Below are 16289 nucleotides of genomic sequence, written 5' to 3'. Positions count from 1 at the left end.
ACCACCTGGAAGCTTCAGCTGCTCCAGAATGCAGCAGCACAGGCAGTGATGGGCATGCCGTGTTACATGTAACATCTCTCCTTCGCGACCTGCACTGGTTGAGTTTGCTTCTGAGTGTGATTCAAGGTGCTGGTCACTACCTATTAAGCCCTACATGGCATAGGGCCTGGTTACTTGAGGGACCGCTTGTCTCCATAGTATCTGTCATGAGTACGGATGGAGAGCAGGGGGCTCCCATCCAGGCTGTAAAGCTCATGCGTAGCACTGAGGAATTAGGTAGCCATTCCAAGAGGCACAGATCGGGCCCGCCTTAACCTTTGGGGTTTATATGTCTGGGTTTTTCCCACGCTTCTTTAGTTTGTTAGGATTTTCCTGTTATGTAGCAGCAATAAAACATTAGAGACCTGTTCCTTGTCTCAGCGTGGTTCCTGGCTGTTAGGACAGTATCTGTCTGGCTTGTTCAATCTGGCAAGGTTGGCAAACTCTGGGTTCCATTGTTTAAACAATGTCATTTATCGGAAACGAGGAACATACCTTCTCTGTAGCAGAACCTGCCCTCTGGAACAAGGTTCCCACTGAGATTCAAACGGCCCCCACCCTTCTGATATTTCAAAGCACCCACAAGATGTGGCTCTTCGCCCAGGCCTTTGGTGAGGATGATTGATTCTTCCTTTTCCTTATTCCCATCTGGGTTTGCTTTCTCTGCCATCTTTGCCTCTTTGTTTTGTGCTATTTTTGTGTTTTCTGTATTGTTCCTTATTTTTAAATGTTTTTAGCAATTTGTAAACCGCCCAAAGTTGCTGGGAGTAAGGTGGCATATAATGTAATATATCATCCTCATCTTATTTGGGAGCTCCCTCTGCTGGTGGGAGAGGGCTTTTTCTTGCATGCAGAGCAGTAGCAGCTGCTTTCCTCACGCTCCAGAACAAACTTAATGACAACACAACTCTTCTCCCTTTCTTAGATTTTCCAAAGATACATGTTTTCTTTAACAGTCTTCAAAGACCCTGATTATTCCTTTCGATGGGATGGGGTTCTCAGCCACAAGGCAACAGGGGTAAGCCTGCGGGTTTTCTTCTTTGTAGGACTGGCTTTGGATTAAAACAAGATTTGGGGAACACTGCAATGACGACAGAATTCTGGTTTTCCTTGGTTTTGTTTTGACTTCAGTTTGTCAACCTGAATTGTGGAAAGTGTGGGGATCCAGACTGAAAGAACGTAAAATAAATGTATACCTATGGAGAGAAATGTAGCTGAATTCTTGAAGGATACAGTTCTCTTCTTTCCTGGAGTTAAGTTTCACTGCAGTCCAGGAGACTCTTTTCTGAGGACTATTGGGCTGGGAAAAAGCAGCATGTGGTGTCCTTTTCCAATGCAAGTGCTAAGCAAAAAGGGAGAAGGAAAATGAGGGCAGTCCACCCAGGGCTTGCAGCTCAGAACAAGGCTTCATCAGGGCTGAGAAAAAGCAGGAGGCAACGTTCTCTCCTGCTGCGACCAGCTGTTTTTTTCCCCAGACCAGAAGAACCAACTGCTGCACAGAAAACTAATAAGGGCAGGCATCAACTTTACTTGTGCTGCAGGGACACAATAAAAGGACTGCTGTGAGGACAACAGTTTTGAAAGTGGCATAGTTTCCCTGAGACAGCAGGAAAGCATACACATTTTTTATACTTTCTAATTTTAGGTCAAAGGGGCTATCTTCTACATTATAATTTTTTCCTTCATTATCAGTGTGGGTTTTTTAAATTTAGTGTATTTTAGAACAGCAGAATCTAAGCTATTCTGATTCCCTTGTTATGTGCATTAAGAGATTTTAAAGAGAACTGAGGCAAAATAAACTGCTTCCCCAGACATACTTCCTGATTGCTGAAAAAGCCTAGAGAGGAATCAGTGTAAGAGCAAATCCCTTCAGAAGCACCTTACCTCCCACTGAACTGTCATCTGGGCTAACCCTCTTCCTATTAAGCGTCTGAAGAGCTGTGAAAATGGCTTTTCAAGGGGCATTTGTGGGTAAGATCATACCAGCCCTGAATGGTAGTGCATTGGATTGATTGTAATTTTATCATGAATGGTTACTATTAACTTTAACCCTAGATGTAGTGCACTATAAGCCAAGTTTTTGGAAATGGAATAGCATCTAAATGGAAGTAAATCAATACAAAAATTTAAAACAACCTTGCTACTCCATTCACTTAGTGTCTATGTCAAGCACACACAAAATTAAATAATAACAATAATAAAATTTAGTCATCATAAAACTCCAGGCTCGCGACTCACAAGGAGTCCTGCACAAGTTTGGTGCCTCAGCTTACCTGCAGCAGGAGAGAGTTGCTTAGCACTGCCCTGGCAGAGACTGAGCAGGACTGACAGATAAGCTTGAGGCAGTGAGCTAGTGCCGTTTGCCCGGGACAGCAGGCAGGCAGCCTTTTCTCAGCCTTGCATCTGCAGCCAGACCCCACAGCCTTCTGTGCAAAAAGGAGCACCTCCGTCCAAAGGAGGTTTAACTAATATCTGTTGAGTTTCAGGTTGCACTAGCTCCATGATCATTAACTTTGGGGGGGGAAAAGTCTTTAAAAATAATTAAAGTTTCAGTAAGTTCAGAATACATCCAGAGAAGAAGCAAAGAATGGAGGAGAAAATGAAAGAGAGGGGGCAATCTAAATTCTTTTTGTATAAAGCTTTTTTTTTCCTTTGGTTTTTCTTTCATTACAATATCAAATTCCGCCGCCCGAAGAAACTATTTTAAATGCCTGCAAAATATTGATTGCAATTATTAGTTGGAGCACAATGGAAGGGAATTGTGCTGCTTTGTGCATGAGTGACATGACTGTTTTGTTGTTTTTAATGATTTTGTGAGCTACCTAAGATTATTGTATTTAGACAGATGTCCATATCAGTTTAATAAATAAATTTGAAATTAAATAGAAATAATATTATAATTGCTGTTATATTTTTATTTGCAATTTACTCATATACTCATATTGCAGCACACAAATTTGTACTTGGTTTGGGAAAAGCTGCGCAAAGCAATTTTCCCACACATAGCTGTCAGAAATTAGAGGGAACATTGCTTAGTGACTCCTTCCAGACACAAAAATCCTCCTTAATCTCCCATTGCCCTGAAATCAGCTCTTGCCATTCTAATTCTGTAGATTTATACAAAGCATCCTTTGTCCATAAACATCCTCTTATTTTGCCTTTTTGAGGGTGACTGGTTTCTCTGCACATATCTTTCTATAGACACAGTTTTCATTTGCACTAAAAGTTATGCTCTAGAAAGCCTTTACTGACAACTTGTAAGAACTACAGCTTCATTTGAAGAATACAACAAGTATACACAGGTCTCTGCCTCTTCCCACTTATGACAAACATCAGAGATCAGAAAGAATCAGGATGTCAGACCTGCCACTGTCTCCAGAACTGTTTTCAAGAGAGAGACAAAGGCCTGCAGTGCTTCTAGCTTGTTTTCATTCTGCTTCACCAACATCTGCATCTCTGCACTTCCTGTCTCCAGCAGCAGCTCAGTTAGGAAAAGGCAGCCTGCATCATCCTGCGCCCCTAGGTAGGCTTTCCATGACTGTGAACCAGGCTTGCTCATTGCAATAGTCTGAATATGGACCACCTTCAGGGCAGCCTGCAAAGTCTCTGGCTGCATGGTTTCCTGCCAAGGAACAGCTTGCTGGCAGCCCACAGCCAGGTTTAGCCATGTCCTCTCAAACTGCTCTGCAGTCAGACACGTGCTGGATATTAAAGTAAGGCTACTGGAACTGGCATTAATATTAGGGACCTTCTCCTCCTTTTCTAACATCAGTGGCACTGAAAAAGAAAGAAAAGCCATATTATTTATTACACACATTGATGTACCACATATACAAAGACTCACAGCAGTTTGCAGCAATAACATCTATTAAAACACAACACCGAACTCATCCTTCTAATCCTCCCTATAAAATCCATCATACAGTAAAATCTAAATCAAGAACCAAAACACATAACCAAAAAGGCAGCCCAGCTCTACCATTAGTGTTCCAAAGCCTATCAGAATAAAGTCACATTCACAACTTTGCAAATGCCCAGTACCTCAGGGGGTCAGCTATTCCATAATGTCAGGGCCATGAATGAAACACATCATAAGAAAGTAAGCAGTGCCCTCCTGGATTGGATCCCTGCCCCATCTAGTCCAACAGTCTGTTCTCACAGTGGCCAGCCAACCGCATAAGGAAGCCCCCTAGTCTCCCAGGAGATGGCCTTCATCTTTCTCTGGGCTCCTGCCCCTGAATCTCATGTAGGAAGGGGAGTCTTAAGTATATCCACATGGGAAACCCTAACTATTATAAGGGCTGTCTAGACCAAGAAGGGCTGTATATCAGTCAAAGCTGAGCAAAGACTCCACTGGCCATGGCTTGACTTGCTGCTGTAGCTCAGGAGTCAAGGACCTTCTCCTTCAGAGGAAATGTAACTCTGTGCAGAACCAACCTCAGAACTGACATCATGCCAGATTGTTTGCATAAGAACAGTAGCTCCATCTTGCTGGGAGTCTGAGTTTGTTTTGTCATATCCAGTCCCACAGTCTCCAAACACTGGATAAGGACCTTTACTGAACCTCTTGAGGTGGCAATGTATAGCTGGACATCATCGGCATACTGATGATATCTCACTTCAAACTAAAAGATGAATCAGTCTCATATAGTTGTTAAATAACATGGAGGCAGGGCCACAACTGGTGGGGGGGGCAAGCGGGGCATGTGCCCTGGGCGCTGCGCTGGGGTGGCACCAAAATGAGCACTGGGGGGGCGCCAAAATGAGCATTGGGGGTGCCAAAATGGGTGCTGGGGGGCACCAAAATGAGCGCTGGGGAGGCGTCAAAATGGGCGCGGAATCCATGTTTGCCTCAGGTGACACAGACCCTAGTTGCGGGCCTGCATGGAGGAGAGAGCCAAGGTCTGTGGAACCCCACATTGGAGCAATCGCTATTAAGTTTAAGCTGAAAGATGCCTAGTATGAACTTCAGAATTATAACAAACATAGTACCCCCTAACTAAACAAAGAATAACTTGTCAATCAGATACCTAAAAGTAATTTTTTCAGTGAAGATTCTGGCTTTCATTAAGGAAAAGTGAGCACATGAAGAATAGGAAAGTAACTAAAATCTATATATGTCTCTTACCTTTGTCTCCTGTTTTGGAATCATCACAGCTGGAGTCTGCACAGTGGAGATCAATGGCTCGACTAGCTGTCATAGCTGCCCACTGCTCTTTGCCATAGATGGGCACCAGGGAATTAAAGTCAGAGACCCATTCATTAATGGAACTTTCAGTCTGCTCCTCCAAAAGGTGGAGAGAATGATCAGATGTAGGGCTGCACAGAATTCCTTTTGTTTCTTCCATACCAGCTTGTAAAAGACGATAGTAAAATAGTGCACGGTCCCGAACTGCCATGTCTTTTTCCTCCTCTGGATCACAGAAACACACATTTGGCAACAAAAAATAAGCAATTACTTAACTAGGCCTTTAGTGATGCAGTTTCAAGCCACCTCCCCCAGCCCTTCCATCACTCCTTTAGATCCTGTTAAGATACCTGACACTTGCAGTACAGACAGGATAGAAAACATACTCATGGCAAAATGGTTTGAGATTTGACTTGGAAATCTACAGAATTTTAGACCAGGAATTTTTTGGCATATGCTTTTCAACAGTAACAATAACTGTTACCTTTCACCTAATTCACAATACAGCAACCACCACAGAAGTGACCGACTTACCAATGCAATAATAAAGTAATCGACCCAGTGTATCCTGACACTCAGCTGGACGTGTTATGAATAGCCGGGCCAAAGCTGTCAGTAGTTCCAGCTTTACAACTGAGAATGGTTCTGATTTCACATTCTCCACAAAATCTTCTAATATATAAGGGGCATTGGGAACTCTTTCTCCATGTACACCCAGCAGCCAGATTAATGCTTGCTTTCCCTACAGAATTAAACCAGGATAGCTCACATTTAAGATCACATTAAAACATTTGGCATTCAGTACTGTTAAGAGCAATTCACATTCCAAACCTACATGTTAAGGATGTTATTTGAGCAAATCAGAACAGAAAAGATGTTGAAATAAATTCTGAGGCTGCTGCACCATCTGCCTGCTTCGTCATTAAAATCTTAGGATCTGTACCAATTTAATTTGGAGAGCCAACTTTATAAAATACTACCTGTACTTGGTCATGTGAGTTAGAACCTTAAGAATTTTAGAACGCATAATCTTGAATTACTCAAGGATTAATTGTGATTGTTTTATTTAGTCAGGTTGTGTCAAACAAAGTTCTTAGTTTCAGCCATATTCCATAATATCCAGTGCTACTAATTCTATATTTACTTGATTAAAAATTGGTAAGATAACAAATAAATTATATGACTTTTCTGCTTTTGGAAGACGATGCATAGCTAAAAGCAGGATTAGTTGATTCAAGATTCTGTGCTGCAAATGAAAAAGCAGAGGAATTCTTCATGCTACAAGAAAATAGATTAGAATAGAAATAAGAAAAAAAGATAAAATTCTTATGCAGACATACCTTCAGATCATATAACTAAATGATTATAAATGATTGTTTATACTAATGACTCACTTATATACAATAAACACTTTTTTTTTACTTTCAGCTTCTACTTTTTACTTAGAATTTATCGACAGAATAGAAGACAGGCTGATACAATTATAAAATGCATTATATTATTGCTGGAGGCTACTATACCAGAAACAGAGGCTTCAAACAGAATTCTAGAACTCAAGATGCATGTTTCACTTCTGGAATCGTAATCAAGGGTTTTACATGGTTTCAGCTCAGCCATCCACCACTATCATACTCTGTACTACACAAAAAGTATTCTCTGTTACCTCGCTATCCTGGATGGTCTCTTCACAGCCAGACAAAGACTGGGACACACTCTCTATACACTGTGGACACAGCCATACGAGACCCCGGAACACCTGCACTACAGCTATAAGGAAATACATAACAACACTTTTTGATCCAAATAATAACAATACAATCAAAACCCAAGGGCAGTAAGATCCAGAATAAAAAATAGTTAAAACATAAATTGCAGCTAGTAAGATTAAAATACAGTAAAATTCTAACAAAATGTATTTTCATCAGTTGCCTAAAAGACAATAAAGAAGGTGTTAGACCTCCCTTGGAAGAAAGACCCATGATTAGGGTGCTGCCGCTAAAAAGGCCATATCTGTTTCCCTGACCATCATGGAATGCAAAACAGGGAGTGAGGAGATGGCACAGTTGATGGAAAGGACAATACACAAGGAAAAAGGACTTCAAATACTATGATTTCAAGTTATATGGAGAATTGTGATACTAATATCCTGAATTGCTTTCAGAAGCAAAGTGGAAGGGTTAAAGTCAAGGTCAGGGTCAGGGTTAGAGTATTTTTTTAAAAGCAGCAGAGGGAAAAAAAAGGCAGGTTACACTGGCCACAGTATTCTCCAGCACCTCTAGTTAAGAACACTTTTCTAGGCAGCCTGATAGAAAATACATAGCAGGAATCTAATCTGGATGGGACTAAAGCGTATGACCTGTGGCCAGATCTGCTCTCTCCAAGAATAGACACAGCTGGTACCAGCTACAGCAGGTAAAACACTCTTAGCACTGAGCAGTCAACTGTTACTTGGCCATCCAGGAACTATGACAAACCGAGGAGCACTCCCAAACTGCAAGTCTGACCCTTTGGAAGATGCCAATCCTTCTAGAAAAGATTATCGTTCCCATTCTGGAACTCTATTTCTACTGACCGATAGTATTTCTATCTTCTCTTGATTAAGTCTCACCAATTCTGAGTTCTCAGGGGAAAAAAAAACAGATGTCAAAGTGACTGAAGTCACTTTCCAAGTTCGTAAAACGTCAGAGGTTACAAAGTGAATGCCCTGTGAATTAGCATCCCACATGATTTGAGACAGAGTCTCAGGCAAGGAAATTAAAGTTTATGTAGTCTAAATATAGCAATAACTATGGATATGTGCTCTTCAGATTCAAAGCCAAAAAGGTCATTTGAAATAGCTGTAAGTGTGTACACCACACCTGTTGAACTTCCTTAAAGCTGCATGTTTTTTTGAGCTCAAATGCAAACTATAAAATCCCATGAAAATATATGTTTGAAGTGTATATATATATATATATATATATATGTTTGAAGTAAGGAAGCGACAAAAATGCACCCACATCCACTGGAAAGCACCCTGTTGCAATTTGTCAGCACTTCCTTAATGCAAATATATATTTTCCTGGCTTCCATGTTAGTCAGGAAAATATGCAGCTTCTTTAAGGAGGCACCAACTGGTGCGATGTGTCTGCCCATACCCACTTTGAAGCAACTTTTTGATTTCTTCTAAATTTAGAAGAAGCTATGTCACATCTGACCAAATAAGATGAATTTTGCCACAGCATAAATCAAATATCAACCAGAAAGTCTGGAATAATACCTGACGTTATATGTTCTTGCTTCAGCCCGAGGAGTTCTGTTAGGATCCTCACACATCGCTCTGAGTAGGTTCTTGCAATGTTTCCTAAAAAAAAATCACATATGACCCAAAGTTTTCAGGGTTGCTTAATAATTCTTCAATCCAGAAAGAGCAAGCCAGCAACACACCCTGATATTTCTAAGATCTCTCAGTACAGAAATGCAACAACCTAAACAAATGCAAAATAAGACAAAATGGAACAGTATTGCGAACAGTGATAATATAGATAATTCTAGGCAGGTATTTGGACCACTTATAAAGAGAACATGAATATTTTCTATAAGTTAAGCAACAGTACAGCAGACTGATAATCAACAGAGAAACACATTTAATATAACTGAATGGTGTAAAATGAAGTTCTCACTAAGACATTAGATTTACATCCCACCTTTAGTTTTTACAACTCAATGCAGCATACATAACGTTCCCTCCACCTATTTTTTCCCACAAAAACAATCCTGTGATGTGGGTTGGGCTGCGAGAGTGACTGGCCCAAAATCACACAGCCAGTCCCTGCCTAAGAAAAGACTAGAACGTAAGGATCGGATGGATTTTGTGACTAATTGTTTTCTACAGTTTCTTAAATTTTTGACTAATTGGATATGAAATAAAGACTAAAGCTGTCAGCCTACACCCATGGAATGCAGTGGAATTTACTTTTCATTAAACATACATTCTTGGATATTGTGAGTGTAGCTGCTTGTGTTTTCAGTAATATCTAAGATGGCAGGGGTCATGGCAAATATTTTCAAAGACTAGTTTGACCATATTTTGCTTCTGACTTCGAAGCATACTGTTTGTTCTAGAGCAGATTGTCTTATCTATACCTGTAAGGACAATCATACTTTTTTTATAACCAAAAGAAACACTAGCAAATACAGAATTTGTCATATAAAGGGGGGGGGAGTATTATATTCTTTACCCAAGCATTATAACTTTGGTGTACATTTATTTGCCTGCTGGAGGTCTTTCATTAGAATCCTATTAGTCCACTTACCTATGGCAAATATTGCTCCCCGGGCAAGCTCTGCTGACACATCAGTGCAGTAGTCTCTCAGCTCCTCCAATATATGCTGCACATTCTCATCATTCACCAACTTGCACAGAACCTCCATTTTCTGGCACTTGATATAATGTGGTTCCGAATAAGAACAGAAGAATTTCTTATACTGGCTACTGAAATGGCCAGGAAGGCTGTCTATTATCTGGCGCACGTGACACAAAGCAGTGAAACAGAGTTCTCTACTCCCAGAGGTGCACGCTGTTAGGAGTGGACCTTTTACTCTAACCAGCACATCTGCCTGGACATGGGGGAAGTCTCTAGCCAGAACCAGGAAGAGTTTTGTGGCAGCCATCACTACACTAGAACTGCTACTTTTAAGGTATCCATCCAGTAAATTAAGGATATCGAAGAGCTCTTCTTCACAGCGGGGCTTGTATCGCAGCAGAAAGGTCAACACCTCACTCTGCCCCCACTGATCTAGATCTGGCATCCTGGAAAGAGGGGAAAACAAACACAAATGGTGATGCAATGAAACTGTAGCTTAGCTCTCCCAGTCTGCAGGCCACTTGTTTCAATTTTTTCATCAGTATTTAACTGAAATATATGAATCAGTAAGACGACATGGAGTGACCTGACCAAACTCTACTAAACTAAAGTAAGTAAATTTATACTTAGCCTTTGACCCATAGACATAAAATACCTTTCAAAATTTAAAAGAGAAGTACAAATATATATTTTTTCAACAGCTGATCAATTGTCTGAAACTCATCCAGTATCACCTCACATTATTTTAGGGAGGTACCCAAATGTCACCTTTCACAGATGTATTCAGAAAGCAAAATTCTAGAACTGAGCAATGAAAGTGTATACTTGCACAGACTCAAGTTTGTGTGAAGTGAAAGGAAAGAGCCTGAAGCTAAAAACATACTAGCTAACTTCATTCAGAATCTTTGTTTCATCAAAATATTAAAATAATGCATTATTTCCTTATAAAACAAGCTGCAGGCTTTTCATTATCAGCACAGTAATCACTGTTCTTCATGGGAGAGAGGGGCCCAATAAAGCAAGAAAATACTAACTCCCAATATTAGGAACACTGTTCACAGGAGAAACAGAATTGTTCTAGAAGCATTCTACTTCATTCTACATCAGGTGGTCAGTGGCTAGTGCACTGAAGATGTTGCCTAGTCTGGCAATGAAATGTCTGCAAGAAAACCAAGGACTCCACAGTTCAACCCTGAGCTACAAATATTCGCTTCAATTAGTTCCCTTCTTGTTGCCTAGACACCAATAAGTTATGATATTTCAGTTCAAGCAGTCTACCATTTAAGCTGGTATGTCAATCACTTGAAGTAGAACTTCACTGATTGGTTATTCTTGTCTTCTCCCACAAATGTCTTTTTGATTGATTCATGGTGTATTTTAATTATACATCTGTTTTCATTTTTATATTATTATTGTTAGCTGCCACAAGTGCCTTTTTTGGCAGAAAGGAAAGTTTATAAATTCAATAAACTAACAAAGAAAGAAAATATTAGCATTCATTTGACAAGCATCTGGTTTTCACAATTAAAAACAAAAAGGACAGTGAAGAAAGATACCTATAGTTTACCCAAGCCTTTTGGGGGGAATGTACCTGTTAAGAAGATGGTGGGCAATGGGTTTGTTGATGACAACTCCTCCTTCATGTACCAGAATTTCCTCAAGAGCCCTCAGACAATTTACCACTACAATAGGATCCTGATCCCGAAGCAAACTATATAACTCATTAACTAGTGCACCATCTGCAAAAAACATGTTAGAAAGGAAGTCAGAAATATTTCACCTTTCATCTGCTATGCAGTGCTGCTTTTGACTGTGTGTACACAAACACAAACAATTATCATCTAACAAAAACCACCTGGATGGCCCCCACTCTGCTGTTGTTTAGAAGAGCCGTGAAGACCTGGCTCTTTACCCAGGCCTTTGGTGAGGGGGAATGAGACCCCTCGCTTCATTGCATTTGCCATCTTTTATCTTTATTTTTTATTGATTCTATTGTAATTTGATTGTTGTGAGCAACCGAGAGTTGCTGAAAGCTGGGTGGCATACACATTTATTAAATAATAATAATGATAACAATAAAAAAATTTGAGTTTGCTGAGAAAAAATTCTGGCAAGTAATTATGGGGCAAGGTAGGAAGAATTGCTCCCAGCAGAATATGTCTTCTGTGAAGGGGGGGGGGGTCTCTACGCACAAAGTAGAACTGTTACAGCATTCAAACCCAACTTTCTCTTTATAGCATTAAAAACACTGAAGATGTTGCCTAGTCTGGCCACGAAACATCTGCAAAAAAACAACAAGGCTCAGAGAGCACCAAGGACTCCACAGTTCAACCCTGAGTTACAAAGATTTGTTTCGATTGGTAGCATTAAAACAATATGCCACATATTTATTCTAGTATGAATGGAGATGGGGAATTCAAAAGGGAGTGGAAAAATATCCTTATTTACCCACTTCACAGTCTCCTTGGAGTTTCTGCATCTTTGCACATCCAAGAACAGCTACTCTCCTTACATAAGCAGCTTTGTCTCGTAGACCATTCAGGATTGGCTGCTGAATATATTCTTGTATGCCAGGCATCCTAGGAACATTGTAGGCTATCAATCTATAAATTCTCCTCTTATAACTTGATGCCCTCCACCCTTTTAATAAAATATTATTCAATAGCTGGTACTAGATTCCACAGGTCTGATAGCAAAATAGCAGTCTACACTGCTATAACTCAAGGGAAATTCAGTCTTGGCCAGCAAAATAGAAACCTCTTCAAGTGTGTCCCAGGACTATGAGAGGAGTGCTATTTGTAGTGATGTATTACTGATAAAACTTAAATTCAAGTCAAAAGAACTGAAATGTCGCTGTTCAGGTCAGGAGCTATTGACCAATAACCTCTATATTTGAGTGTGTAACACCATATACCCTTCTCTCATGTGTGATGGCTGTGAAGGTCAGAGCAAGCAGCACATTTCCTTACCTCAGACTGCACATGCTGCGCAGGGCCAGACCCCTAACCATAGGGTTGGGGTCTGAGCAGTCTTTGCACAGAGTATTGATAGCTAAAAGAGCTAGATCAGGCTTCAGTGGAGCGTATGTACACATATACAAGTATATTAGCTTCTTCTGAACAATGTCTATGGTAGCACTAGCTTTAACCATCTCCATAAAGACACCGGACACATCTACACCTTGGGTCATATGCCTGCAAGGAAAAGATAGAAGAATTTAGATACAGCAATGAGGATCCCATATTAATCTATCTGAAAAATAAAAAGATAACATAATTATTATAGCCAATGCATAAACCATAACAAGTTGTCACCCAGAATTTGTGGAAATATTTATGCAAATACATTCTAAGTTTCACTTGCATTCCACCTCAGTGCAGTAGATTGACTGCAAACACAGCCAAATTAACTCCCGTACCACATAAATCTAAATTCTTCACCTGGAGCATTTTATGCTAACTTTTGGCTGCATATTCCAAACTTGGCATACTTTGATTGACTTATTTTTATGTGATCCTCTCCTTTCCAAAGTCTCAGAAAAATAAACCAAGAAATATGTAATATAAAGAAACGAAGTGTTTTTAAGCAACGTTTGCAAAAATGAAAATAATATATGAATTTTCATCACACAGATTGTAAGACTAAATTATATTATTTATAATTGGGAGATCCAAGGTGCTTATATTCCGGAGCACTGGGTGGATTGCACACTACATCTTTTGCCCACTTGAAAAGGATTATGGAAAGGAAATGGCTAGGATTTATATTGAAGCTGAGAAAATGAAGATAAGGAGTAAGTCTTCATGCACCTGCACAGAGCAATTAAAATATGTAATGTATCTCTAACTTAAATAAAAATACGTAGGTGACACCCAGAGTCTCTGTAGAGTTGGACCAACTTATAATGTAATAAATATATGAAATGTATGAAAATATTATCACAACATTTAGCTATACTTGGCACAACACTGGAGACTATTTTCTACAGAACGTTGATTTCTTTTTCAATGTAACCTTGGCCTGGACAACCAGAAAATTTTAAAAAATTGAACTAGAAATAATGGTAAGACAGAGAGAGGAAGCAATATTGCCCAGTACAAAATCTTTTTCCTTTAATCAAAGATTTCCATTTACGTTCCAAGTAATCACAAATACCATTTCTCGATTTCTTAAAATTGTAACAGTGACATGCTATTTTATAAAAGCCAAAGCCTTTTGCCAACTCTGTATCCTATATATCTGAAAAAACTGCATACTTGTAAAAAATATTGTATTAACAATATAGAGAAAGATATATGTACTCTAACTAGATCTAATTATTTTTAAACTTTCTTAATAGTGTTTTTTTAAAAATCCATTCAATCGTGCATGATTCTCAGAGACTGCCCGGACAAGTCTCTGCAGTTTTCTTGGCAAGGTTTTTCAGAAGTGCTTTGCCATTACCCCCCTCCTAGGGCTGAGAGAGAGTGACTGGCCCAAGGTGACCCAGCTGGCTTTGTGCCCAAGGCGGGACTAGAACTCACGGTCTCCCAGTTTCTAGCCTGATGCCTTAACCTCTACACCAAACTGGCTCTCTTCTTGATAGTTAATATTAAAATATTATTTGAATAGCCATCTAAAATAATTATTGCACATATCATTAATTGATTAAAAACTTGCAGCATTTCATAAGACCAAATATAATTGACAGAATACAAGAGGACTGTAGCATAACACAAGTATCTCGATACAGACCTGATGACTCGCTGGATAACATTCCTATAGCGAAGATGGTCAGCTTGCACATGGGGGTTGGACAGGGCCCTCTTCAGCTCCTTCACTGTATCCTCTGAACCAAGATATGGCATCTTGTTGAGAGTCTAAACACCCTGATTGTTGAAGAACCTAGGATATTAGTTACATAGGGTGGGTAAAGGTAAAGGTAAAGGTTTCCCTTGACGTAAAGTCCAGTCCGACTCTAGGGGGCGGTGCTCATCTCCGTTTCTAAGCCTTGGAGCCGGCGTTGTCATAGACACTTCCGGGTCATGTGGCCAGCATGACGACTCGGAACGCCGTTACCTTCCCGCCGAAGCGGTACCTATTCATCTACTCACATTTGCATGTTTTCGAACTGCTTGTGACAGCAGCAAGCCTGGCATTTTAACAAGCAACAAGTTGACAAGTCTCTGCTCCAAGGTGCTTACAGCAAGCAAAATACAGTAAATACAGGAGATGCAATAGAAGAAAGGCAAGATGACAAGAATAGCAACAAATAGATAGCAAATAACTAATTACACTTAGTTTCTGGAGGAGCAGCTGTGTTAAACGTATTGCAAAAACAATAAAAGGCAGAAACAAAAACAAACAAATGCATTATTGCCACATTTTTGGGGGTGAATCACTTCATTTTCATCAGAAGAATAAAACAATAGTTCTGGAAATAGGTATGACATCCATAGGCAGGTGATACATTTCTTAGGACCAAGCAAAATGACATAAAATTATGTACAAGCTGTTAAATTCCTCTTAATTCTCCATGACACGAGATACTGCTAGGAAGGAAAGAAGGAGCGGTACCACTAAGAAATCAAACTAGTTATGCGATGTACAATTCTGTCAAGCCGAAGATGAAAGTTGTGGAATGAATGCAATCGTTGTAGATCCTGTTGGTATGAAACTACATTTAGTCTTAAGGGCACAGGAAACAGTTGCTTTCCCAGCTCTGAACACACAAAGGTTTTAGACATCAATTTGTTATTTGTTTATGGTGATGCCTCCAATGCTTTGGCCTGGCAGATAGCAAAAACTAAGCCTTACAGCCTTTATATCACCAGGCAGTTGGAGAATAAATGGAGTGAATGTACTCGCAAGTCAAATTTTGCAATTTACCTCGTCAATGGCAGGAATCAAGCTCTCAAAGTGCAGAGTTCTAAGTGCAGGAAGACAACACTCATGAGAATGCCTCCAAAATCCTCTTCTCCTTTAGAAGCTTTAATGCAAATTTTCTTTTCTCAAATTAAACGAGAACTGATAGTAAAATGCAGGTTAATTTATTTGCTTGGCCATCATATAAAGGTTTACATTATCCTCACTGTAAACGTTTCCGGGGGCTTTTTAGTTTAATATCCCGGTTGCGCTGGGGAGGGGGAGGCTCCGAAGCCAGAAGAAACCTCAGATATGCTGCAGGGTCCTAATACTCAACAGCAGCAGAAAGTATAATTATATGAATTATTACTAATCTACAGAGGAGTACTGGGGAAGGTTGTCCCGAACAGCCTCAGCCGCAGCCTCCTGTCTCACCGCCCCCCATATGTAAAGACATTAGCTCCATTTTCTTCGCAATACAAAAGAGGCCTGGCTTATTCGCATTACAAACAGCACGCAGGCTTTGCTGCTACCTTTTGCTTGAGAAGGGAAAGGTTACTGTTGCCCAGTCACAGCTCCGCAAAAATCCTGGATTTCTCCACTGTTTTCTTATGGGCCTCTGTAACAGCCTTCCCAGAAAAAGAAAAAAAAGAAGGCGTCGAAAGTAACCAGGAAGTTTTGTCTTGAGACCATAGAATTCCGTATCAATCTCATTTTTGGACGCCTATTGGCCGAGAGCGGTGTTTCTCAACCTCAGCAGCTTTAATATATGTGGACTTCAACTCCCAGAATTCCTCAGCCAACTTGCATTCCCCCGACTGGCCGAGGGGATCACGACTGTAACCTTCAAATTATGACTGCGCATGTGCATC

The 16289-nt window shown here is 40.1% G+C and overlaps 1 protein-coding gene across 2 annotated transcripts; it reads right to left on the bottom strand.

The window, feature by feature from the left end:
- Positions 1 to 2928: 2928 nt before the first annotated feature.
- AP4B1 (adaptor related protein complex 4 subunit beta 1) lies at positions 2929 to 16126 on the bottom strand. Of its 2 annotated transcripts, XM_063297404.1 has the most exons (12): positions 15951 to 16126; positions 15442 to 15481; positions 14308 to 14457; positions 12543 to 12767; positions 12022 to 12152; positions 11165 to 11312; positions 9523 to 10019; positions 8487 to 8570; positions 6891 to 6994; positions 5762 to 5969; positions 5168 to 5452; positions 2929 to 3816 (listed from the first exon to the last, which is right to left on the bottom strand). In XM_063297404.1, the coding sequence occupies exons 3-12, from the start codon at positions 14418 to 14420 to the stop codon at positions 3389 to 3391; spliced, it is 2223 nt and encodes a 740-aa protein (XP_063153474.1). In that variant the 5' UTR covers positions 14421 to 14457; positions 15442 to 15481; positions 15951 to 16126; the 3' UTR covers positions 2929 to 3388. The 2 variants fall into 2 exon arrangements, with proteins under 2 accessions (XP_063153474.1, XP_063153473.1); XM_063297403.1 differs by lacking the exon at positions 15442 to 15481.
- Between the last annotated feature and the right edge of the window lie 163 nt (positions 16127 to 16289).

This window comes from Candoia aspera, chromosome 3 (assembly GCF_035149785.1).
Source record: "Candoia aspera isolate rCanAsp1 chromosome 3, rCanAsp1.hap2, whole genome shotgun sequence".
In the NCBI taxonomy this organism is placed as follows: domain Eukaryota; kingdom Metazoa; phylum Chordata; class Lepidosauria; order Squamata; family Boidae; genus Candoia; species Candoia aspera.
This window is presented reverse-complemented; position numbering and strand designations above follow the sequence as displayed.